General features: G+C 36.7%; 1 protein-coding gene across 3 annotated transcripts in view; it reads left to right on the plus strand.

Moving 5' to 3' along the window:
• LOC103472826 (collagen alpha-1(XIV) chain-like) overlaps positions 1–25,261 on the plus strand; it is a 111,136-nt gene that overhangs the window by 60,816 nt on the left and 25,059 nt on the right. For all 3 annotated transcript variants that reach the window (XM_017307591.1, XM_017307590.1, XM_017307592.1), the window contains 10 exons: positions 1,072–1,211; positions 1,366–1,492; positions 1,591–1,730; positions 4,892–5,024; positions 5,139–5,183; positions 5,923–6,068; positions 12,552–12,681; positions 18,547–18,669; positions 19,240–19,389; positions 22,454–22,570. In XM_017307591.1, the coding sequence (XP_017163080.1) occupies positions 1,072–1,211; positions 1,366–1,492; positions 1,591–1,730; positions 4,892–5,024; positions 5,139–5,183; positions 5,923–6,068; positions 12,552–12,681; positions 18,547–18,669; positions 19,240–19,389; positions 22,454–22,570 (1,251 nt within the window). The remainder of the gene's footprint in view (positions 1–1,071; positions 1,212–1,365; positions 1,493–1,590; positions 1,731–4,891; positions 5,025–5,138; positions 5,184–5,922; positions 6,069–12,551; positions 12,682–18,546; positions 18,670–19,239; positions 19,390–22,453; positions 22,571–25,261) is intronic.

A 25,261-nucleotide genomic window follows, 5' to 3' on the forward strand; every position in this document is an offset into this window, starting at 1 on the left:
CACACAATGCAGAGGTTGTGAATAAGTAATGACTGACTTCTCTTATGGAAAATTTACATTTTATGCCACCTGTTGAAAAGAAAATGACTTGAAAGAAAAGAGGTGATTATCATAAATTTCGACTTATCTGCACCTTCCTTCTGGGTCTGCCTGGGTTTTGATCCGAGTTCCTAAAGTATTTGGTGTATGATTAAAGAAGAAACACTGGATTTATCTGTACTTTGCGAAAGTACAAAAATTCCCAATGCAGACAAATGATCCATCTTTAAAAATAAAAATGATTCCTTCCGCGAAGAAGAAGTAAGCTGCAGTGACATTTAAGGAAGCATCTGCAAACCAGCAAGAATTATGAAACTTTGCAAACTTTCCTATCTTTCCACTTTTTCTAATTTTCTATCCTGCTGACCGAGGCACAACTTATAGTAAAAGCAGTGGCAGTATCTCCTCCCTTGCCTCATTTTTCCTCTATCTCTCTGCCGGTTTGTCTTTGCTCTGACCCTCTGTATAATTGAGGTGAAGCAATGGAGAGAACAATCAGGGTTTTTCTCCTCCTCCTCTCTTTTTTTTTTTTTTTTTTAGAAAACAGATCAGTAATTTGAAGCCGAAAAGTTCCAACGGATGAGACTAAATCAGTTTTCCAGGCTGAATTTAAAACTACAACAGGCACAACATTTTTTTTTTTTAGCTCTTCCAAGAGAAAGAGGGAGAATTAAAGCAGGAGATGAAGTTGGAGCGGAGCCTCAGGGAGTGGTAGTGATGTAATGAGGTTTAGTCCACTTTATAATTAAAATAGTGGAGTCCAATAACTCTTGCTCTAAACCCCATGAGAGTGTGAGAGAAACGGAGAATGTAAAATCATGACCTCAGCAGCTCGTTCTGTGTTAGTTGCCATGATTGTATTCATGTATTTCCTCCTGACATCTTAATTAGCTTGCTGATTGATAGCAAGTCTTTTCTTATTTTTAGTTTGAGCTTTTTCTTAAACTTTTTGGTGTTCTCTCATCTAGTAATATTTTAAATCAGAAAATAGTTTCCATTCACAGATTATTTTATTTTATTTTTTCTGTTTAGTGCCACTCATCCCAGCAAGTAACCTACGTTTCCAAGATGTGGCCCACAGCTCAGTTCGCATAACTTGGGATTCCCCTTCCAGATTGGTGCGAGGCTACCGTATCATGTACGTCAAGACCAGCGGAGTTCAAACTACTGAGGTGAGCTAGTTCGGCTGACCCCAACCTCTCAAGGAGGAGGCCAGCAAGTCTTTTGTTTTTTACTTTTAACCTGATGCTTCAGGCAAATGAAGAACAAAACCAACCTCTGTGGATCTTTTCAATTTAAATTAGATGTGCGGATTGTGTTGCGCAGGTGGACCTTGGTGCTGTGACGAGCCATTTGCTCAAAAACCTGACCTCCCTGACGGAGTACACAGTCGGGGTCTTTGCTGTCTACAAAGAAGGAGAAGCTCCAGCAGTGACCGAAAGCTTCACCACAAGTAGGGAGGCTCATTTTTTTGGTGGACTAAACAGAACCCTTTAAAATGGAAAGAGACTGATGGTCTGTTTTATTTATTTATTTTTTCTTCTTATGTAGAGATTGTTCCAGACCCGATGGATCTGAAAAGCAGTGATATCTCCTCAGAAGGTTTCAGGGTGTCATGGCAACACCCCGCCTCTGATGTGGTGCTGTATCGACTCACCTGGACACCCACCGATGGGGGAGACAGTGAGGAGGTTTGTTGAGGTTTTTCATGGTTAATCAAACCTGAAATTAACAAGCACGTTTATTTTATTTAGTCTTTTTATTATTATAAATTATTTCCACTAATTAATTATTTTCTTCCATTTCATTTTTCGTGTGGGGTTACTATGTTATTTAATTTACTTTTCCATTTTTTTATTTGTTTTAGTATTTTATTATCTATTTTTGTTACATTTTATTCTGCATATATATTAATATAATATTTAATAATAAAAAAATAATCCCTGTATAGATAAATGTGTGAACAAAAGAAAAAGCTAATTATAGTAGAAAATGTCAAACATTAAAGTTATTCCAACATTTTATTCATCTTTACTGTCTTGTTAGTTGCTATGTTTACTTTATTTTCTGGTAAATGTTATTCAATAGTTTGTTTCTGATTTGAATGACAACCTAGTTGATGAAGAGGAATGAACCGTTTAAATACTTCCTTATTATCGCCAAGATTAAACATTCCACCTGAATTTTTGCAACTTTCTTTATTTTTTATCCTGTCAGATAAGTCAAAATAATCACTCAATGATTATTGATTCAAGACCAAGATGTAGCTGATAGCTATGATATATGTATAAACTCATATTTAGTCAGACATAGGTTCTTATTGTGCAGAAAACTTACCTCTGAAAGTTTGCTGCTTGTGGAAAGTGGTCACCTAATTTTCAACTCATCTGTGTCACTATGCTTGCATCATAAATTCCTTCTAGTAGAAAGAAGTGCATTACATTTTTGGTCAGGATGCCACTTTGCAACAATCTGCTGGAGATTTTTTGAAAAACCAAAGTGGATATTTCCATTTGAAGGCCCAGATGCAATTAAACATTCCTCAGTTTGTGACGTGCTTTGATTTGCCGGATGATTCTCCTTTTAAGCTTGTCATAAATTAGATGAAAAAAATATACTTTTGAAACCTAGCAGTAGCGCACCTTTTTTATGGAGTTCAAACATAAAGAAATGATCAAAGTGCTGAAAAGCTTTGTGGTTTGGCAGCTTTCCATTCATTTCCCTAAAAGCTTTACATTTCACTGCAGCAAAATAACAGGATTCAACTGCTCAGAACTAACAAAAGAAAGTTTTACATGAAAATTTCATTATTTCATTTTTGGTTCTTCAACAGACTCCTTTAAGTATGTTTTCAGTCATTTCCCTTTCTTAAATAAAGACCTTCAGCTTTCAAGGACTGCCAGTATTTTGAATCCACTAATATCACTGTCTTATTATTACTACATATTTATTTCATTTAGAATCAAAATACGAGAATGAGAAGCTGCAAGTGAAAGTGCAAAACCAGAAAGAGTGGAGGTTTTGAACGTGGATGAGTTTAAGTATGTGAGGTCAACCATTAAGAACAATGAGAAGGCATCATGAAAACTAATCAGAGATTTTAGTTACGATGCAGAAGAGTGGCATCAATAAAGGGGAGATTGACCAGATGGTAGTGAGACCTGCTTGGGGGTCTGGAGGAGGTTTGGAGACGAAGGCATTAACAAAATCTATGGAGGCTGAGTCAGAGGTGTTAAGTGAGGGGAGCTGTTAGAGTAGAAGTGATATAATTAGGACCTGCAGAGGAAGGATAGTTGGACTACGACAGACGCTCAGTGGGAAATTCAGGTGCACCAGCAGCAGAATGAAAGGCAAGTGAAAATGATACTAAATTAGAAATAAGAATAAAATGCTGTACAGTAAGAGCAAATTAAAGAATAATAAAATAGTGTGGAGTTACTTTCCAATTTGAAGAAATTTGCAATGAGCAGAACAATGAGAAAAACTAATTAATATATCTTTATTTGTGCATGAAAAACAAATGACTACAAGAAGTGTAAAAACTGTATAAATAACGGAAAGAATGTGAAATTGAAAAAACTGTACAAACAACATCAGGGATGTAAAGATGGAGTTGGAGTTTGTGGGGGATAGTGTTGGGATGCAGCAGTCTGAGACTGAAGAAACTCTCCAGTTCAAGCTTGGGGTGGGAGACATTGTCCTGCAGTGATGTTATTTTTGTTTTTCTGTCTCCTGCACTGGATCAAGCCGACCTTTCTGATGACCTTATATCAGCTAAGGACGTTGAAGCAGCCAGGGAGAGAGCTTTTGATGATGATTATGCAAAGGGTTGGTTTGTGAGGGTAGACCAAGTTGAAAACAGATTTTGCAACTAAATAAGGAAGTGAATTTGAGAAATTATGCAGTTTTTTTATTAATTTATTTATAAAGTTCAATTAAATTTTTTCTTTACATCTGATTTGAGGTTTTTTTTTTTCTGAAAATCACTCGGGTCTTTTTGCAAAGAGCTTCTGGCCCATGTCTGCAGAAAAGTCTCCTTTAGTCATTCAGTCTAGGATTAAATTGAACAAATATCTATTTGTCCTTACATTTTTGCCAATTTGCAATTATTTGTTTTAATCATATAACTTTATTCTAATTTCTGCTTAAAACTTCATCTGTTGTTTATTTTCATTTCATGAGCTTATAGTTTATTTTATTTTTTGTGGTCTGTTACTGCTATTTTCATAAATAACAATTGGGAAAATATGAAAATAAATGCATCACCATAACTTTGAATTTATCATTGTTATCAGCAGAAGCAGTGAGGGTGATATTATTATTCTGGTTAGTACTTTAACCTTTGGAGTTAGGGAAGTAACCATTTTTAATGCCGTTCACTTTTTTCTGCTGCTGCTTTTTTTTTTTTGTACCTTGCTAAAAATTGCTGCACAATAAATCAAATCATGGACCTCGCTGCAAAATCATTGTGTGCTAAATCACAAGAGACTGCTTGCATACAATATTTCCTTGACTAAAAGACATTTTAAGTACGATTCATGAAAACCCTGCAGGCTAATATTACAGTTGGCCTCATCTATTATAAATATTGACTAAGGTTAGTAGTCACTTAATTGTAGCAACAATATCACCACAAAACTGGACAATAATGTCAGAATTTCCTTTATCTGATGTTTTTCCATACTTTAATATTACTTTTATGGTTGATTTTACTGCTAGATTCTAATAAAACCAAAATCTGAATGTTCTTGCTATTTCAGAGGAGTGTTTTTTTTTCTGAATTGCTATTCAGTGTACCTGAATAATACAAAAGTTTTATCTGAATCATAGTTTCCCATGTCTTCGTTTTAAGGTTCTGGTGAACGGAAACATTAACACCTATCTGATCAAAGGACTGGAAGCCGCCGCCGAATACGAAGTCCTCCTGGCTGCTATCTTCACAAACGAGGTTGAGAGTGATGAGATAGTGCTAATAGAAACCACTGGTAAATTCAAAAGCTTCTCATGGACTGTTCAAAAAAATGTTACACTCTCAAATTTCACTTTCTGTGAGATTAACTTGATTTCAATAAAATAAATTCAATATTCATCATTTTCAGCTAAGAGGACAACTACAGTTGCTACAACAACCACAACGACATTAAGTAAGCCTTTCAGCCACTTTGTGCTGTTTTACTTTCCTTTCCTTTCACACTCAGATACTTTGCAGATCTACCTTTTTCCAATTTCTGTTGATTGTAAACATCAGACTTCCTCTTGGGCCATAGACTTGTTATAATCTCTTCATGTACATAGAGTGTCTCACAAATTTACGCATACCCTTGGATCTTTTTAAAGTTCTTTCTTGTTTATAATCATAAATATTATTCTATTTTATTAGGCTTTTGTGTTTAAGACCATTCAAAAACTGCACAACAGTGTGGAGGAAGTAAAGGACAAAACAATAGGGAATACACAACACGTTTTGTTGACCATGTTTCCTTTTTTCCACTTCTTAATTATTAACATTTTCTCCAGTGTCACTGGGATCTGTTAGTTTTTAAAACATGATGGGAAGCTTTATATATTATGAAGGTTATTGAAAAAATCTGGTGAGAAGCTTTTTGGGTTCAATCTCTATTTAAAATCTATTTTCACATCTTTAGATGTGGGGCTTATCTCCCATCATGAAAGTTTGTGATACCTTCTGCAGGGAAAGGTTTTGATGTCACCAAGACACCCTTATGAATTTGAAGTAAATTAAATGTCAAAAGATTTTGATATCATCTTCTTCCATCTCACAGTGTGACAGTTTTGTGCTTCATTGAGTTTCTCTGACTCTGATCTGCCGAGCGATTTCATTTATTTATTCATATTTTCTTTTCTCCGCTCCTGATCCTCCAGCACCTCGTTATGCTGTGAAGAACCTGAAGATCGATGAAGAAACCACATTTAGCATTCGGGTGTCGTGGCAGGCTGTGGACTCCAGGAATGTCCGTCATTATCGACTGACCTACATCAGTGCCAGGGGAGACAGAGCAGAGGAGACGGTAAGGAAGAAAGCTCTTACTTAGTTTTAATTCCGTTGTTTTTTCTTTTTTTTGGACAATTATTAAAGATATAATCTGCTAAGTATGTTGAAAACAGAAGATATTAGTTTTGTTTTCATTGAGTGGCTCCAAATGGGGTTAGTAGTGAGTTATCAGGAAATATGAATGTGTCTAGACAGAACAAAATGAACAACAAACAAAGGTAAAATATTTGCGTTCAAATAAGTTTAAGGTGGATTTTTTTTTATATACCTCAAATTCTTTGTGAATATTTACCCTGATCAGATGAATGTTTTGCTTCATAAATGTGACGACGTTATGTTCGCTTGATTTTTAACGTATTGCTTTGCCATGGTGTGTGAATTTAATTAGGTTGTGTCCCAGATTGTCCGTGCATCAGGGTCCTTATGAACACTAAGAGAAAAGCATATCCATCTGTCACGTTGCTAATTCCATGACAACACAAAATGGCAACACTCTCGGATAAGCATAAGAAAAGTATGAATCCAGAAACTTTTAAATGAATTACACTGAACAGTGAAGGAGCACTAGAGCATAATATCTCAAATATTTGAAAGCTCAGGAAGATAAAATACTTAGACTCAATGCCACTTGAAACTCAATGGCACTTGCAAAAAAATCGAGGGTCGACTTTCATTTTCTTAGATGCCCTCAAAGGGAGACCGTAGAGGTTAGCTTATGTGGTTTTACCAATACGGTACATTTGGTGTTTGACCTATTACAATAGGCAGTACATTCTTAGATAAACTTTTAAGTGTTATCTATTACTGGGTGGTTGTGGTTCTTACCCCCCCAACTAACACTGAAGGTCAGCTGTACTCAAATTAAGTCTTAGATTATTATAAAATTTTAGTTTGTGAATATTAGACAGATTATGAATCTACAGTAAAAGATGTAATTATTTTGGGATCTTTTTCTATTTTTGTTTAGATTTACATATAAATGAAGAGCATAGGTCAAGTGGCAATAACTGGCTGCTGTGGGAATAACTGAAGATGACATTTTTGAAGTAAAGGCCAAATGTAAAATGCTCATCATTTGTTGTTACTGTAAAGCACTAAAAGCTGCAGAAGGGGCTGCTGAAAAGTTGGTCCCCAATGCATGGCAGGACTTCAGTTTAACAGACTTTTGGGAACAAAAGTGGAAGGGGAGATGAAATGTTGCCGTAGTTCATGGCGGTTCTTCACACAGAGTTTTGTGATAGAGAAGAAGATAATGATGAAAACATTGTCAGATCATCAAAGACTCTGTTTGATTAGATGTTGAGAAAAATGGAGAGAGTGACTGGATTCACTCTAATGAGCCACAAGAGACAAAGTGTAGCAGGAAGACTTGGAGAAAAAAAAAACTCTGATGCAGAAACACAGTTCTGCCATGTGGATGTTTACTCTGTTTATATTGTTTTTATGTCAGCATGGTTGACAGGTATATAATAAAACATAAAGCAGATACCAATATAAACTTATGATGTCAGCAACCTTTTTGACTTTGTAACTCAGGAGAAGTTGGAAAAAATAACTAAGGACAAAAGAAAATGATTTCGGGTCTTGAGCATTGCCATCGGATGTTCATTTAAGGAAGTTGTGACCTGAAATAAGGAAATACTTCAGTAATGTCAGATCAGGGTCTCCAGAGTCATATTAGTAAAGTGTGGCCAATGTTTTGCTTGCCAAATTTCTTAGGAATATGTTCAAAATTTAGTAATGAAATTGATAAATCCCCATATCATAATCCTGCTTAAGCAAACTCTTCAGGAAATGTAGTGTTTAATTTACAACAGCTTTTGAAAATGAATCTAATTTCTTTTGTAACTCATTTACATTTTTTTTCTGATATTAATTTAGAAGCTACCTTCTGTAAACCATTTATTTATGATTATTGAAACCATGTTTCATAGCTGACTTTGAGGCCCCCTCAAACTTCTCTACATCAAAGACACTTTACAAATTGTCACAACTGAAGTTATTTCACAGTAGACTATAGATATGAGCAAGTTTAGGCAAGTAGGTAATTACTTGTTGCCACTTCCTGACATAAATGCACGTCTGGTTTGAATGTTGCGTTCTTGTGTTCTGCCTCTTTAAGAGTGGTTAAGAAGCTTCATCTGTGTCATTTCACAACTACAGCAAAGCATGAAGTCATCAGTTAATAGTTAAAAGGTCTCAGACACACTGATCATACAACTCAATTAAAATAGCTTGTTTTTTTAAAGGTATTGCTAAGAGTGCCTGTGATTTAAACAAAAATATAATTAAAGTGTGAATACTTTGTCCACACTGAATAAATGAACTAATCTAGGATATTTTATTGTTTTTTGCAAGTAAGTATGGAGAGTTTTAACCACCAGTTTTTTTTTTCCTTGACTAAAATACCGACCTCATCACAAATTACAATTTTATAAAAACTAAAAAAAAAATAATAATAATATCCTGCTTTAATAACTAAAGCAACATGATGTATAATTTGTGAAGGGCCCAAGGAAAGGTATCTAGGCTCATGGATGCAAAATGAAAGGGTTTCAATAACAATTTGAGAAGAAAAAACAGAGTTAAGCACTAAATGAGTAAATCCAAATGGTGATAACATAGAAAGGATAAGTGGAAGCAAGCCAAACACAAACAGCAAAACAAGCATGAATCTAGGAGAAAAACACAAAAACGGCGAAAGCCAGTGTGTCTGAGACATAGAGAATCCTTCCTCTTACGCTATAGCCTTAATACCTACAGGTTCTACCATGTATTTTGTCCTAGCTTTATATCAAAGTGTGCACTTCATGTCATGGTAACTGCTGCACAGTATCTGGACAGCCTATCATATTTTAATGAGTCTGAACTGTCAGTTGAGTATTTGTTAGTGTTGATTTGTGGCATCGGCCCAGCAGAGGATGCCGTACCATGGTGGTCCGCTCCGGACTCGGGTCCCACAGCAGCTTTTCATCCTGACAATAAAGAGCTGCCAGCTGTTCACACCAGCAGCTTGGTAAATGAGATCTCTTATCAAAGTGCGCGCAGCTGGGAGCTCCATTTGGCAGTCCGGTCAGGTTATGAATGGCCAAGTGCTGCACTCAACACAAACAGTCTAAAGAGCTTGGGAAAACAACTGCACAGCTTCCTACAAGTGTTCCCTTTGAGGGGAGCCGCAAGCCACCCAACAAAACCATGGAAAACGGAGCAATGACGCAATACTTCATGAAACGCTTTTCTAAATGTTCAAATTATGAAAATCATCAAGAGAACATGTTAACTTTAATTGCTTGTTTTTTTTCTGAAACTTCCCCCTCAAAACCCCTAAAATGATGCAGTTTTGACTCAACTTTTGAAATTCCTAAAAAGATGATAATTACAAGTTTTTAGTTCATTAAAATATGAAGTCAGCTTGGGTTCAGGTGTTGTTTACCTTTTGCCAACCACCTTTATTTCTCCAATGAAGGGGTCCTTGGAGTGGCTATTGTTGCTGCCAACTGCACTGCATTAGTTTGTTTTGCTGCCTTTTCTCTGCACCCATATTACCCCTGAATTTCTGATCTGTGCAGACTACCTCTTCCACACACTTACCTAAACAATTCAAACAACCTTCAAAGCAAATGTATTTTCTTAACATGCAACCGTAGATTACGTTAAGATAGTATACATGGTGCTACTCTTCAGCCTGTTTGTCTGGGTTGTACAGTCATAAAGGAAACATCTCAAGATCATGGCAGTCGGTGTAAATTTGCCCTACAAAAACTAAATGTCAACATTTCTTGAGGTTTTTTTTATACTGACGAATTCTTCAATTTATTAAGTCTATGAAATACATAAAACATGCATTTTTGTCATTTTAAAGAAAACATTTTTGCATGCAACTGCTTCGCACCAGCAGTATAGACTTATTCAGGCATCAATATGTCAAAGGATGCTGGCCGTATTTTGTTGACTATGAGGGAATGCGGAACATCCACTGCCACCTCGAAACCACAAACCTCACATCCTCAACAAATCCAAATTTAAATCCTGGTTTTGTCTCTGCCACTGTTTAACCAGATGTCAGTGTGTGCAGGGTAACCGTGGGGTAACTAAACTCTGCAGCCATCTGTTCGCAGGCAGCTGTGATGCTTAAGTCACCGAAGTCGCTCTGCCGCTGAATTCAGTGTTCGATAAACAAAGGCTTTCAGGCATTAAATGCACTTCTGTATGTGTAAACAGAGTTCTGGCTATTTTCACTTTGCAAGTACATTTTGTTTGAGGTGCTAAAAACTTTGGCAAGGACGAATGGAAAAACTGAAGGTATACTGGTTATTTAGTCAAACATTGATAGAGTGAAACAGTGTGGACAGATCTAGCAGATTTTTGGAAATGCTCAGCTTCATCCTGAACATATTAAAATCCCTTTTGGTCATTTTTTACATTTATTTATTTTATTTTGTTCCCTGAATGATTTCTTTAAGATCTCCACCTCATTGAACTTATTATTCTCCTACGTTCTTTGTAGAAGAAACTGTCTCAAATTGCATTAAAGTAATTTTTAATGAATGGAGATCTCTCAGAATGATTGGCATTCTGTGATCCTTGTACAGTTCGACAAGAATTTGATTGATTTTTTTCGAGCAATATGCCTAAAAGTCTGAGTTTTTATTTGCCAGCAAATATTCTACCACCTAATGTGAACAAAGTCACAATGTTGTTGGAAGATGTAGCTGGTAACTTGAAACTTTCTGAATTTTCCTCTCAGGGTTTGACTTTTTGGAGTCATTGTTGAATCTCGTCCACATATTTACAATTTCACTTATGTGCTCATTTTAATTACAACTTTTACTCTTCCTCTATTTTTTTAATCCGGCCTGAAAACACAGCAGGTACATCGTACTTTAAATTAAATTCCACACATTTGGTTTATTTGAGATTTTTGCACTTATTTGAAGAATTATATTTTTATTTGTAATTTTGTGGCACCAAAATGAGGTTTGTATAAAAAGTTGATTCATTTCTGGCAGTGTAGCTCCTTGACAGTTTGGAGGCTTGCTACCTTTTTCATCAGACCGAGCCGAAATTGAATCCTCAAGGCTCTGAGTGTTTGTCTGAATGACACGTCTGAAAAAGACTTTTCTTTAGAGCTGGAGAAAAAAAAAAGTTTGCAGATGGAGTAAGGCCAGACTGTGCATGCCTTGAATGCAAACTGGCAGACTCAGGTAGGGTGAGACAAAGACTTCTAATGGCCAGAGCAGACAGAGGAATCTAAAAGTGAGTCACAGAGCTACATACAGGTATCTTTTTTTTTTTTTTTTTGGTCTAGAGATTGATTTCTCCTTGGATTTTTCTCTTGCCAAACAACAAATGCAGTAATTGCAGAGAAAGTTAGTTCTACCAAGTATTGACTTTTTGGTGCTTATTAGAAATACACGAGATTTTTAAGATTTTTATTCATATAAAATGTTTAAAACATTTTTTTTTTTTTTTGCTCCTGATTCACAATTGCACACTACAACTCCATGTGTTACTCTATCACAAAAAAACCAACCAAATACACATTAAAGCTTTTGGTTTTTACTTTACATTTGTCATTTTTTTGTAGGATTTTGTTTTATAAGGCAAAAGGCTGATGTTGCGGTGATGTTTGTAATATGAAGACATGACATTTCACAGTTTGGTTTTCCCAATTGAGAAATACATTTCAAATGGAAAATGAATTTGATGTTACATCTTGAGTTGCTGATTCAAAGATGGACAATAAAATGCAGTAATATGTACCGTTGGAAAAGTTTAATTGAAGACCAAAAGGTGTAATAGGAAACCAGGGAGCCATGAACAGAAGTTGATAGAGTGAATGAAAAAGAAAGAAAGAGAAGCGCAAATAAAAGATGCCTGCTGGATAAAGAGGCAGATTATCTCATCTGCAGCACATGGAAAACGTTTCACCAGGATGAATAAGTCATTTGTAGATCTGCTTTAAGAAAAGGTCATTTTCACTCAGGAGAACAAACCTAGACACAATTAGCCTCTGCAGCCCCCAAAATCTGAAAGCGTGCAGTAGCAACTCTCACAAGCTAACCTTGGGTTAAGATTGATTTTTTTTTTTTTTTGTGCTTTGCAGTTGGTTGTCAGGTTTGCTAAGATTCATTTACCTTGTTGTCCTTCCTAGCGTATTTCTGTAACCTACTAAAACTCAGCATGTCAACTTTTTAAGTTGAACAAGAATATTTACAAAGCAGTCATTTCCTCAGATGTAGGTGACTGCATCACAGAGTGAAAGAACAAAAGAGTTAAAGTTTTGATTTGCTTTACATCAGCACATATTACAACCAGACTGTTCGCCTTGTATTCCTTTTTTGCATGTATGGACAGGTTTTTGAGCATGTGTAGAAAGATTACATGATTACATCTTTTTTAATTTGTAACAAAATATCAGACAGTATCTGGATATTTTACCCAACATGTTTGCAGCTTTAGTTTGATTTTAATATGTTTTTTCCCCCTCTGCTTTCAGAGGACGGTGCCCTCAGGTCAAACCAGCCTGGTTCTGCAGCCTCTCCTTTCAGACACAGACTACAAAGTCACAGTGATTCCTGTTTATAATGAGGGAGATGGCCCCGTATCCTCACAAATGGGTCGGACACGTAAGTCTCAAGTTACAATTTGCTTATTTTAATCAATCCTGTGTTTTGTTTTTGTGGGAACAATACAACCACACTAATAATTATACCCGACTTCCTCACATGCACTTTCTTTCAGGTTTACACCCTTGAACAATTGTGCAGTTTTGTTCTGGGTCAGCCTGACCACTCTGTAGCAGTCATGGTCTGAACTTGATTCCTGTGAAAAACCTGTTAAAGACAGAAGTATACTCCCTTTAGAGCTGCAGACCGAGAAAAATGGTGAAGGCAGTGGAGCTTTTAGAGACTAAAAGGCATAACATAGTTCATAGAAATATTCACAGAAATAAAGAATGAATACCTAAGAAGGATTTCAGTAACTAAAATATCCTAACTCTGATTTATTTAAACATCAGGATATTTGGTCAAACCAAAAAAAAAAAAAGATTTTAATAAGTTTAATTTGAATTTTGTCCAATGATGCATTCAGGCAAAAGAACATTAGACCCAAATAGAAGTTAGTTTGTTTTTAAAGCCATTCAATTCTGATTTATTGTTGTGTTATTGCTTTTTACATGCACAATATGTTTTAATATGTGAATGGGGATTTCTGAATCTTAACTATAATCTATGTAAAAGGAAGTGAACAAAATTCTCAGAATCATTTGAGATGCATGGATCATGTTGCTAACATAAAACGATATGGCAAAAAAACCCAAAAAGAACCTGTGGACAAAATTGTAAAATAGTTACTTTTGTAAAAATGTGCTTCTGAAGTGACATTTTCTTATTCAGGTAAAAAATATTTTACCTGGGGTGTCAAATATTTGTATTATTTCTGATCATAATGTCTCTTGATATATCTTAAACTTATAATCATACCATATCTGCTCGTAGCAGTAGTCCAGAGCCAACATTTCATTTACAGTGGTCAGTCAAAGGCCAATATTGCATTATTTTTTTCTCGTCTTTGGGGTTTTATTTGATAAAGTGAAATGACCAAACGTGCCTTGAATTTTAGATTCCTCGTTCACATTCATGTTGATTCTTCATTTGCTGGTAGAGAATCGACACATTTCTCTGCTCAGGCCTAATCTGGTTTCACTTCGGGTGCATGTTCAACACCTGCTGATGTCAAAAGTGAAGCTTTGTCTGATTGAAGGTGCGTCAGCAGATCGTTTGAGAAGTCCTCGTGTTCAGACACATCCGGGCTTTGAAGGGACATGTTCAGTGGTGTGTGACAATTCAAACTGAGAAAAAATGAGAACTCTAGATTAACCACAAGCCAGTTGCTTAAAAAAGCTCATCACATGCAAATATGTACCTAATAAACTGATATTCTGCATCTGCGGTTATCTTCCCAGAAGTTACTAACACATTCACACATACAGAGACCCTGCCAGGAATAAGGTTGTTATATTAATACAGGGGCATTGTTATATAATGCCCCTGTATTAATATAACCTTAACTAAGTGCATCTGGCTGAAACCACAGCCTCTTGCAATGGCTTTTAGTAATCCCTCCCTGCAGTGCTTTAGAAATATGACTCAACCATAGCCAAGTTCAGTAAACTGTGGTGTTTTAACATGCTTTAGTTCATTATTTCCTACGCATTTATTGAACTAAATATTTAATATTTACTAATCTTGTAAACCTTCTGCCTTTTTGGAATGTGTCCACATTTTACACATAGTTCAGATGATGAGAGCAATGATGTATTGGGGGCATATTAGCAGAAGCTTGACTAAGAAGCTAATCACATTAGCTGAAAAAACGGAAAATGGTTGCTGTAGCCCACTTTTCGAGTTTGAGTATCTGTGCCAGGCAATTAAATAGGAACTACATTCTTAATGATTTGAGATGAATGTTCACCTCAGAGTTGTCACTTTGTCCAAGTTTTTGTCTTTTGGAAATGCAAGCAACATATTAGCAGAAACGAGTAAGCAGTTGTTTTTGAAGGTCAGAGCATTTTTCTTAAAGTCTAATAAAATGTAATTATTTCTGWTGTGAAGCCTGAATGCATGGAGAAACCATTTAGCACCACAGCTAATTTAAAAACTGTCACTTAAAAGTAAGAACAATGGGGAGAACGTTTCAAATTTTATCAAACTGTTTAAGTCTTATCAGCTCATTACTCCCGAAACAATTTGAAGTGACTACAGAAAGGTAGCAGCCAGTCTCTGTGGCTGAAATTTCTACATTAATTATTTTTCCTTTGGAGCTCAAGACAAAAATGCAAGATTTTTATTTATCCTCTTTAAATGCGACTTTCTGCTTTAAATGCTCATGTGGGAGCTAATGATTTCGCTGTCAGCATGTGCATCACAGAGCAAACACTTGACTTTCAGCTAGAAAGTAACTCCAAATTCCGGTCATTTGTCTTTCCCCTCCATCYCATCGCTTCTCCCTGAGCGGCGCATTACACACATTAGCAGGCGTTAACGACGTTTTCCCGATTTTCAAATGACGGGCCTCCGACACTTGGTGATGATGAATGGTTCCTGTTAGCAAGTGAGGGATGAGATGATCCCCTGAGGAAAAATGGCAGAGAATGCAGAGAGGGGGGTCCATTAGATTTTTTTTTTTTTTTTTTAGAGTGAAGACAGATGATGAGACAAGGGGAGCCGGTGTAATCTGGGATCTGAACCGGCGAGGGGTGGGGTTGACACGGAGGGAGGCATGACAGGGAATGCAGAGGGGGTGATTGGGTATTTAGAACCASACCGACGATGGATAATATGACAGCTGAGGCCGACTAATCTGAGCTTCTGATCCACTGTGGAATGGGTTGATTAGCTGAAGAAGTTCTGAGGTTATTCAGCGAGCAGGACGAGTATTCCAGTCATGAAAGAACCGGAATCAACTGCATTCTGTAGAGTTTTCAGTAGTGATTAAAAAAATTGCAAACTGGTCAGAGATACTCAGACGTTTCACTGTTTTCCTTTGAGACAAATTAATTCTGTAAACGCTGCATTTGTGTTCAAGAAGTGAGAGGATTTATTTTTAATACAAAGACCGTTTCTTGCTAAGAGTGAGCATCCAGCTCGCACCTGTGCTTCTGAAATATCATCATYTTGTACATGTTTAAGTTGTTAGTTATGGAATATTTTCTCTATTTTTAAAGCTATATCAGCACCTTCTGAATCTGAGATTTCTCTGTTGTTCATGAGTAAGCTAATTTCTTTCCCTCTGTTCTGGTGGTGTGACCTAGCACCAGAGAAGAAATGTTCTGCATAGGATTACCAGCATTGCTAAAATTAGATCTAATATAATATTAGGTTTAAGGAACAACATCCTTATATGATTTGTAGCCGTTCAACAGTGCATGAAATATACCACTGCTGCGCCCTCAGCCATTTCAAAAGTGTAGAAAATTATACAAAAATACTTAATTACATCATCTTTCACCTCTGGAGTCGATAAAGCTGCTAAATTTGTAGGTGTGCCTAATCAGATCTCAATGTTTAAAAGATGAAGGTCGAGTTATGAAAATTATCTAGTTTAAAGAAGGAAAGTTGACATTTCAAGATTATTTTCTGTTCACACCAAATTCACACAAAACATTATGGGTTGGAGGAATTAACTGGTTTTGGTCTTATTTATATTCATGKAACRTTTGCAAGAAATTAYATTTCTCATCCAACTTTGCAGAGTCATGTAGCTCTTCTTTCTGAACTAACTAAAACTATGACYGTATTTTTCTCTTGTTAAAGAGAAACATTTACCAYTTGGAGGAAATGTCACCTTAACATACACAAATAAATGTCTGCATGTTCTTATTAAGGTGGCACATTCACATTAAAAGGATTTAACATTMYWGGTGGAATCGGTTGATTCCACCTGTAATGTGKCATTATGTCTTGTTCAGTWCTAYTGAAAAAAATATGCTAAAGGAAGGAAGTGGATGTGCTTAATGGTAGGACTGGTTCACTATATGTTTGAGGCTAAAGTCCTTGATGCAGCCGTTCCAGGTTCGATTTCCKAACCCGGTCTTATTTTCTGAAAATAACAGATAAGAGAAAACAACATTGGACWTTGCCWTGAAACATATGGTGCTAGCGTCATGAAGACCTGGAGTTTCTGTTTCCAGATGAAATYGAGGTTGTTTTTAGGGTGGTTGAACTTATAATCARGTCAAAATGGCAGTTAATCTTGATCCRAGATCTTCATCAAAATGAAGAGATGCTTTAATTTTTACTATCAAAGTGAGTTTAATGAGATGCCAAAAACAATAAAAGTTTACTTTCATTACAGAGTCAAAACTAAATTTGGTGCAAAATGTGTGGGCTCGCCTGAAGAGAGCCACATTAAAGAGACGACCTCACAACTGGATTGAGTCTCAGGCAGACTGGATTGAATATGGACCAATGAATACTACATGACTCATCAGGCGCCTCAATCAAGTATTAAAATAATAGCATTCAGATGTATGAAAACTGGTTATTGCATATTTTTATTTCATGTAATTTCTTGCTTTTATTCATTAGTTATTTTAATTAAAGTTGTTGTTTGTATCAACCATCTGGTTGAAGTTGGTCTGAAGTTGGTCTACCGGAACCAAGTAGGACATTTTTTTTTCTTTTTCTGAAATGATAACCAGGATTCATAACACCTGAAATTGTCTTTATTAAGATTGTGAAGGTGAGGAAAAAAACTGACTTTGTATTGTTTTTAATCCTAGCTGTCATTAATTGTTAAAATTTGAATCACATGGGTTCAGATAAAGTAAAGCTACAAAGCCAAAACCACTTATGAAACAAGCTTTATWTTGTAGCACAAGCTCAGAGCTATGTATTGAYTTATTGTCARCTCAAGTACAGTAAAACAACTGACCCATGCACAATTGCATCTTAGCCAAAGATGAGTCTAAATGCTGAATTATCACCCARACCTCTTCATAATGGTTGCTAAATCACGAGAAAAGCTTCTGTATCGAGAGAGTTTCATTCAACCTCCAGTTTCTCATTATCAGTGAGCACAWCGTGGGAGGGATGGCACAGAGCAGAGGATGATGGGAACCTCCTCAGGTCCAGGAAGGGCAGCGGAGGATATATAACACAACAGAGGAGCAGGTTATAACATGAGGATTTAAACACATCAGTTYGCAGCAGAAGCCATTGGGGTTGTTCGGTATGATTGGATTTTTAATGCTGAACAACAGCAGAGAGTGAGGAGGAAAGATGAGGCAGAAGAGCTGGTGTAACTCMGATTTCCGTTTGTGATGGAACATGGTCAGGGTGTTTGGAGGCTTTCAGCTGTATCAATGTGWMACTGAGCAGCTGGAGGWTTCACTCAGGGATTTCAATCCATGAGGATCCATGTTTTATGATAACCGAGGGGATGWTCTTCAAAATGAGCCGAGGTTATGAATGAATGTCAATGCACACATTCCCTACACATTAGCCTAAGAAAGGAATTAATTTAGTTTAAACTAATCTACTTTGAGCTCTATACACAGTCCACCCTCTAGTTTTCATTCATATAACTCTGGTTTTAATTTGTTTTTGACATATTAAATTATATAAGCATGAGAAGATGTGCGCTATGAAGTTTTTTTCTTTGTGTTAAGTCTGAAAATAGCTCTAAGCTTTATCCAGCTTCTCTTTTATTGTGCTTCATTATCTGCAGGCYTTGTTTCTGTCCCTTCAATTTCTTCATATGCTTTTCTCTTTTTTTCTCTCTGATAACTTTGTATAAAATAAAAATATTTATATTTTTTGTGTGAATTGATTTGTAAAATGACTTGCTTTGTCTGAATTTTTCTCTCAATTTTAAACTTCAACATTCCTCCTTTTCTGTTTTTGTGCAAAGAGCAGTGTAAGTCAATGCTTTTAAGATTTCTGTAAAAATAAATATATAAAAATTACATTTTTTTTCCTCCTCCTCAGATCCTCTTTCAGCTCCYAGGAACCTGCGAGTGTCAGAAGAATGGTACAGCCGCTTCAGGATCAGCTGGGATGTTCCTCCTTCGCCCACTATGGGCTACAGAGTCGTCTACCAGCCTCTTTCTGGTAATTTTTGCACATGAACAAAAACTAAACCTTTAACAGTTTACCTTCAAATTGTGCTTCTTGGAAATCCTCACTTTCATTCAAAGAGAATGATTTTTTTTTTCATTAACCTACATTTAGCTGTTAGAWTGAGGATTTATGAACATTTGGTCCTCAAAGTCAGTAAGACTTAATAGTTGAAACTCAGAACTTTCTCTGTCATCAGCATTCTTTAGTGCTGGGTTTTCTTCATCGACTGTGAAGGGAGAAATGAGTGAGCTAAGCAGATTTTTGGAGCATTAAGCTACTGACCTCGAGCATCCTCCCCTGCAGCTAATGCCTTAAGGCTACATTAGACACTATCAAGTGCAAGATGAGGCCAGATCATTAGAGGCTTGTTTCGGTTTTCAAATGAAGAAGTACGTGTAGAATACAGAATGAGTTTCACACATTCTCCTTTAGTCTGGAAACTCTGTGCGAAGCCAAATATTTTTCTAAGAAATGCAAAAAGATGCTCCTTCCAGCCCTTTCATCTAACTGGCCGTTTGTTGCTCCCTGACTYCCCATTTAATCTGCTCTGGCCCGTTGCAGCCCCTGGACAGGCGCTGGAGACTTTTGTTGGCGAGGATGTGAACACCATGCTGATCGTCAACCTCTTGAGTGGGACAGAGTACAGTGTCAAGGTCATCGCGTCCTACACCACAGGATCCAGCGAGGCTCTAACAGGAAAGGCCAAGACTTGTGAGTTCAACTTCCTTCACTTTGATTTAACTCCACAGTTTCTCTCTTGTGTTTTTGGCTCAACGTCAAATTTCCTTTTGCACGGTGTTCTTAAACAAGATTAACAGGAGAGCTTATTGTGATTGTACACTGTATTTCTTTTCTTATGTTTGGAGTTGGTTTTGAAAAACATTCAGTTTTGTGTAACTGCTTCTGATGAACGGCTGTCAAAAGTGTACATGCCCATGCTAGCATATCAGGTTTTTGTGATGACAAAATAAGGCCCCAATAAATCATTTCAAAAGTTCTACAGCTTCAGTGTTAAAAATATTCTTTTGTAAAGGCACAGTACTATGTRAAATTGATGTTATTCCCTCATCAAAAGCATACGTGGAGTGTTGCTTTCATGCATATTTGAGCATGCTTTTAACCTTTCTACTTTGCAAAATRCTGAGGGTACAGAGCACCGCCTATAGGGACGAAGCTCCTCCTCAGTAACTGCAGTTTCCAAACTCCTGTCTCACAGCAGCACCACTCCCTGGAGCTTCCCTCACTCAGCTCCTTCAGACTAGTCAGCAGCCATTAGAAAGCACCTGGTGGAACCGTAAATCTGATGAGATTATTATATTTGCTACTCCTCAGTGCAAAGCTTGTAAAAGGATTAATAGAGAAACAATGTTGGGACGACTTCCTGAAGGCAGAGTGTCRGAAAGCGCAAGAGTTTCTTAAAAAGACAGACGCCCAATTTCAAGGTGTTAAACTACAAGGTTAAATTGCTTTTAAGACATATCTGATATACTTTTATTACAACTGAAGGCAACACTGTTACCTGATTGTGCTATAAAATGTCACAATGTGGCTGAAAAACATAATACTGGCCCTTTAATTCAACAAGAAAACAATGAAGAAATGCAAAATATAAAATCTTAAATAATCTKKTTTCATTAGTGTGAAACTTTAATCACACACCTTTTGATTCGCAATATTTTTACTGTTCACTTCAACTGAACAAGATGTCTGTCAATCTATCAACTCAGTTTCTGATCAATCTGAGTGACTTTAATAGAATCAATTTTAGAAGATTTTTTGTACAATAGAACTATAAACCCAATAAGCCAATGGTCATGAAATGAGCTTTCCCTGCAGGGTTTCTGGGTAGTCCCTTAAAAGGTGAGGAGCTCGGCCATCTGGTAGAGACTCTGAGTAGAGCTGATCTAAACAATCGCCTTTAATTAAACATCAAAGCAGCTGAACATCTACATCCAGCAGCAGTTGTTAAATTAACAAGATACGATAGCTCAAAGTTATGATTGCTGATGTAAAGCCTTCCCAACACTCCTTGAGAGTCTGTCCTGAATTATTTAATCAGTTCCTCTCGACTAAAATAATGTGAGTTGAAACCTTTATGTTCCTCTCCTGCGTCATAATTAACCTCTTCACAGCAGCCTGCTCCRTTCGTGTGCAGCTCCGTTTGGACCTCCGATGTCACCAGCTTGTGAAAGTCAAAGCCACTAACAGAAAGCATGCCCTTTCGTGGTGTCCTTGAGCCAGACAGTTAAACCCAACCCCATCATCCATTTTCATTACTCTGTTTGCAGGGCAAGTGTCAGCTAAAGGCAGAAACATGTACCTTTTTAAATATAGCACACATGCCTTGGTGGCGTTTTTCACTGACTGCATACCAATGAGCAGACTCGCGGTGGTTAAATAAAGGACACATTTTCAAGACAAAGGCGAGAGGAGGARAGGGTAAACTGAAAAAGATGGAAAGATGGGTTTATATGAAAAGAGGGAAGGCTGATTAGGCTGTAGATGTCCCAGAAGGGGAATACAGTGTCTGTGATATTGCTCAGCAGCATGTTAATGAAACCAGTGAGCCAGCAGAGATGAACGGACCGATGCGTCAATGTCACACAATCACAAGTATCTGAACTTTTGAGACGAAAAGTAGGGAGTTTTCTTTYGGAATTTCTTTTAAGACGTGTTAATTGTATATTTTGATGTCTCTGCAGAATATTTGGAAAAATACATTTGTGGCCGTACACTTTTTGTGCAATTAAACTCATCAGGTAAATAAGGAAAAATGTAKACTTATTTATTATAAAGACCCAACAGCAACTCACTGTTTAATATTTTTGTTTTATAGACTTGGAAATTATCTGAAAACAATGTTTGCCAAAAAGCTGGAATTGCTCCTAAGTCTGATTGTAAACTTTGTAGAAAAAAATCCCAGGTCCTGAAAGAGTTTTTACATCCTTGAATATCAATTCATTTCAATTCAAAAATAATCTATTTACACCAGAAAGAAATTAAGTGTTGTCATAACTCATCTGATCCTAGGAACTTCTAAGTGGTTGTGGATTGTGGTGCTGTAGTCAGGAATGCAAGGAGATGAAACTCATGAATTAAATACTTAATTAAAAATATTTAGTTTTTTTTTTATTCAGTGTAAAATAAACCAAGCTTTTCAAGGCCATTACCAACTTATATAAACATGAATTKTAATGTCTCTCTCAGAACAAGTGATGCTTTCTAAAGTCAGATCTAAAAGCCATTCCAGCCATTTGCATAAATAGACTGTGTGGGTTTGTTTAGGATTGTATGTAAAACCTACTCTTTTTTTTTTTTTTTTTTTTTTTGCAAACTCAGTGTAGCTACATTTCTCCATATGTCTGCAAATAACTTCATGAAAATGCAGTGTGGTGTTTTTTAAGCTAACCAGCTGTATGCTTTAGGTTCGTCATCTGGAATCATGATTGCATGTGGTTTCTCWGATGTGACTCTGTGCGGCTTTGTGYGCCGCTATTATAGCAGCATGGAGAGAAGAATGCTCATAAATCCCCACCGACTATTTTTAGAGACCCAAAAAAGTTTTACGTTTCTGATCCATTTCTGTTTAAAATTTAGAATCATATATGAGCATTGCTACAAAGTCAGAGCCACTAACCAACACCTGCCATAACTTACAGTTACTGTAATTGCTTTGGGGGGAATAAAGACTGAAGCAAATGAAAACTTGATGTTTTCTGCATGAAATCTGCATCTTTTTCTTAACATTATTTTTATTTCTCTGCCTTTTCAACAGTGTATCTTGGCGTAACCAATTTGAGCACATATCAAGTGAGGATGTCTGGTGTTTGTGCTCAGTGGGTGCCTCACCAGCATGCCAGTACCTACMGACTGGTTATTCAATCTGTGACTGGTGAGTACCATTATGTCTACACCCTTAACGCTGTGATTAAAAATCCACTCTGAAACAGAAGTGGCACAAAACCAAAAAAAAAAAAAAGCAAAAAGACAAAGTCTAAAAAAAGGACAATACTAATTTAGAGTTCACTGGATCTGCATAAATGTAGAAATGTAAATGTCAAATTTAGAAATAAAGAATAATTACATTTTTCATTTTTTTTTTTTTTTTTACTTATACAGGTTGTTATATGAAGAGATAAAGTATGCAAACGCATGCACACAAGTTTTGTAACTACATCATGCTTGACTTCAGTATCAGGCTTTAAAAGAACTGTTGCAGTTCTACTAAACGTCTCGGTGCATTACCTCAGCTGTATCACACTGTATTTCCAGTTGTAATTCTCTTCATTATTCCATGCTGAGCTCCCACAACAAATTTCTGAGCTGGTTGCGAAGGAACTCATTCATACTCGCATGCTTTCATGAGGAGGAGTTTGAATTCCTAATTAGCCCAAGATCACAGAGGTTCCGTTGTCTTCCACTTGAGATGTGCTGACAGTCGTAAAGATTTAGCTGTACAATCAAACACTGAGCTTTTCTGTCGGGGAAAAAAAAAACGGGCTTTTGGATTACAGCTCTGGTGACATTTACATTTCCTGTGTGGAGTAAAGTGGAGCAAAAAAGACAAAGAGGTATTATGGGTGCTAAATGAGGAGGTGTTCTNTGTTGCAGTTCTACTAAACGTCTCGGTGCATTACCTCAGCTGTATCACACTGTATTTCCAGTTGTAATTCTCTTCATTATTCCATGCTGAGCTCCCACAACAAATTTCTGAGCTGGTTGCGAAGGAACTCATTCATACTCGCATGCTTTCATGAGGAGGAGTTTGAATTCCTAATTAGCCCAAGATCACAGAGGTTCCGTTGTCTTCCACTTGAGATGTGCTGACAGTCGTAAAGATTTAGCTGTACAATCAAACACTGAGCTTTTCTGTCGGGGGAAAAAAAACGGGCTTTTGGATTACAGCTCTGGTGACATTTACATTTCCTGTGTGGAGTAAAGTGGAGCAAAAAAGACAAAGAGGTATTATGGGTGCTAAATGAGGAGGTGTTCTCGTTACGTGATTGACAGTAATTATGCCTCGTTGAGTCTGTTCTGGGAGGTGTGCTTTAAAGAACACACAAAATGGAATTGGTGTTCTGAAGTTTTCTCTAAACATTTAGTAGCACCTGGAGTCAGTTTTCTTATTGAGAGAAAATTGTTTCCCTGAAACAATAAAACCAAACAKCTCCTTCTGTCTGAAGCACCCTGTGGTGAGATGTGGGCGTTTTGGAAAGAAGTGAAACCTGCGTTAGAGAGTCCCTGCAGACGCGAGTGTCTGCCGGATCTGATCTTCTGACTTACTTTTGAAATGCTTGAAATGTTTACTGCAGTGTCCCTTTTTGTCTAATTAAGCGTTTTATGCAGATGGAAACTGTTTTGTGTTTTTATAATATAATGAAGGAGAAATTTAGGCAGCCTGTCGGCTAAACCTCAAACATGCCAGATTTTTGTTTTTGCGTTTTCTCCCATTAGTTACATATTTACTCCCTCCTGTCACTGTCTTGCTATTGTGATCCATAGATGTTTGATACTTAAGTTTCATTTGTGTTTCCATTTTATTAATTTCTTCACTGATTATCTACTTAGATCTGGACTTATTTAACTTTTRGTTTATTAGTATTTTATGCATTTGGTATAGAYGCCTTAGATTATTGTTCATTCCTGTTTATTTCGTTTCAGGTTCAGTCATGTTGTCTCCCTTTGGTTTATCTTTTCACCTCTTCCCAGCTGTTTTCTACWGCATMTTCTMATCTCTTCTCTTTTTCAGCTGCTTCCACTTCTCCWTRATTAGCTCTTGTGGTTCTTTTGCYACTTTCGCCTCTCTCCACTTCAGATTCAGGAACAGMAGTAGGATTTTCATCCTGGCTTTAGGACAGCGGACCAACCCTCTTAGAATTGCTGATAGAGTCTTGGGAGTTGGATTGTTTTGYTGTRGATCTGGAGAAGTCAATATTTTGACTTTCTACTTTCCACTTTGAGTTCCTGATCAGAATGCCTCTTGAGCACCTTCTTTTGGTGGCTTTATAKGTACATCCTGCWAGGAAGGATACATGGGAGAATCCCATAATTCACTGGAGGARCTGTATCCCATCTACGCTCTCCTTCTTGGGGAGAGGAAGATGTTTTAATTAAAGTATAGACATGGCATTATCCTTTGTGTTGCATAAAAATATAAAGACATGGGATCTTCAACAAAATAAGTGCATTTTTCTTTTACTCTTTTAGATCTGCTATATTTCTCAAAAGCACAAAATATAGGTTGCTCCTTGGATTTTTATCATTTTAYCATTTTCCTAAACTGTGCCAMAGTGAAAAAGAAGTAAAACTGTTTCCATTTMACAAGTTTGCATTGATTGTGTTCATGATTAATGATCTCACCGTCAGAACTGGACACACATTCACCGTTAAAGGTCTTTCAAGCTAGCTCTTACTGAGACTATTTGGTTTTTCTTCATGCTTTTGTTTTATAATCTGTAATAATCTGGCTCAGCATACTTTGAAAAGACAGCTCCCTTAATGTCTTAAAATTGCTCCCAGAGTTTTTATGAAACTTGTATTTTTGTTTCTATTGCAATTTAATGTGATCTTTTACTTCAGCTGT

This window comes from Poecilia reticulata, linkage group LG11 (genome assembly GCF_000633615.1).
Source record: "Poecilia reticulata strain Guanapo linkage group LG11, Guppy_female_1.0+MT, whole genome shotgun sequence".
NCBI lineage: Eukaryota > Metazoa > Chordata > Actinopteri > Cyprinodontiformes > Poeciliidae > Poecilia > Poecilia reticulata.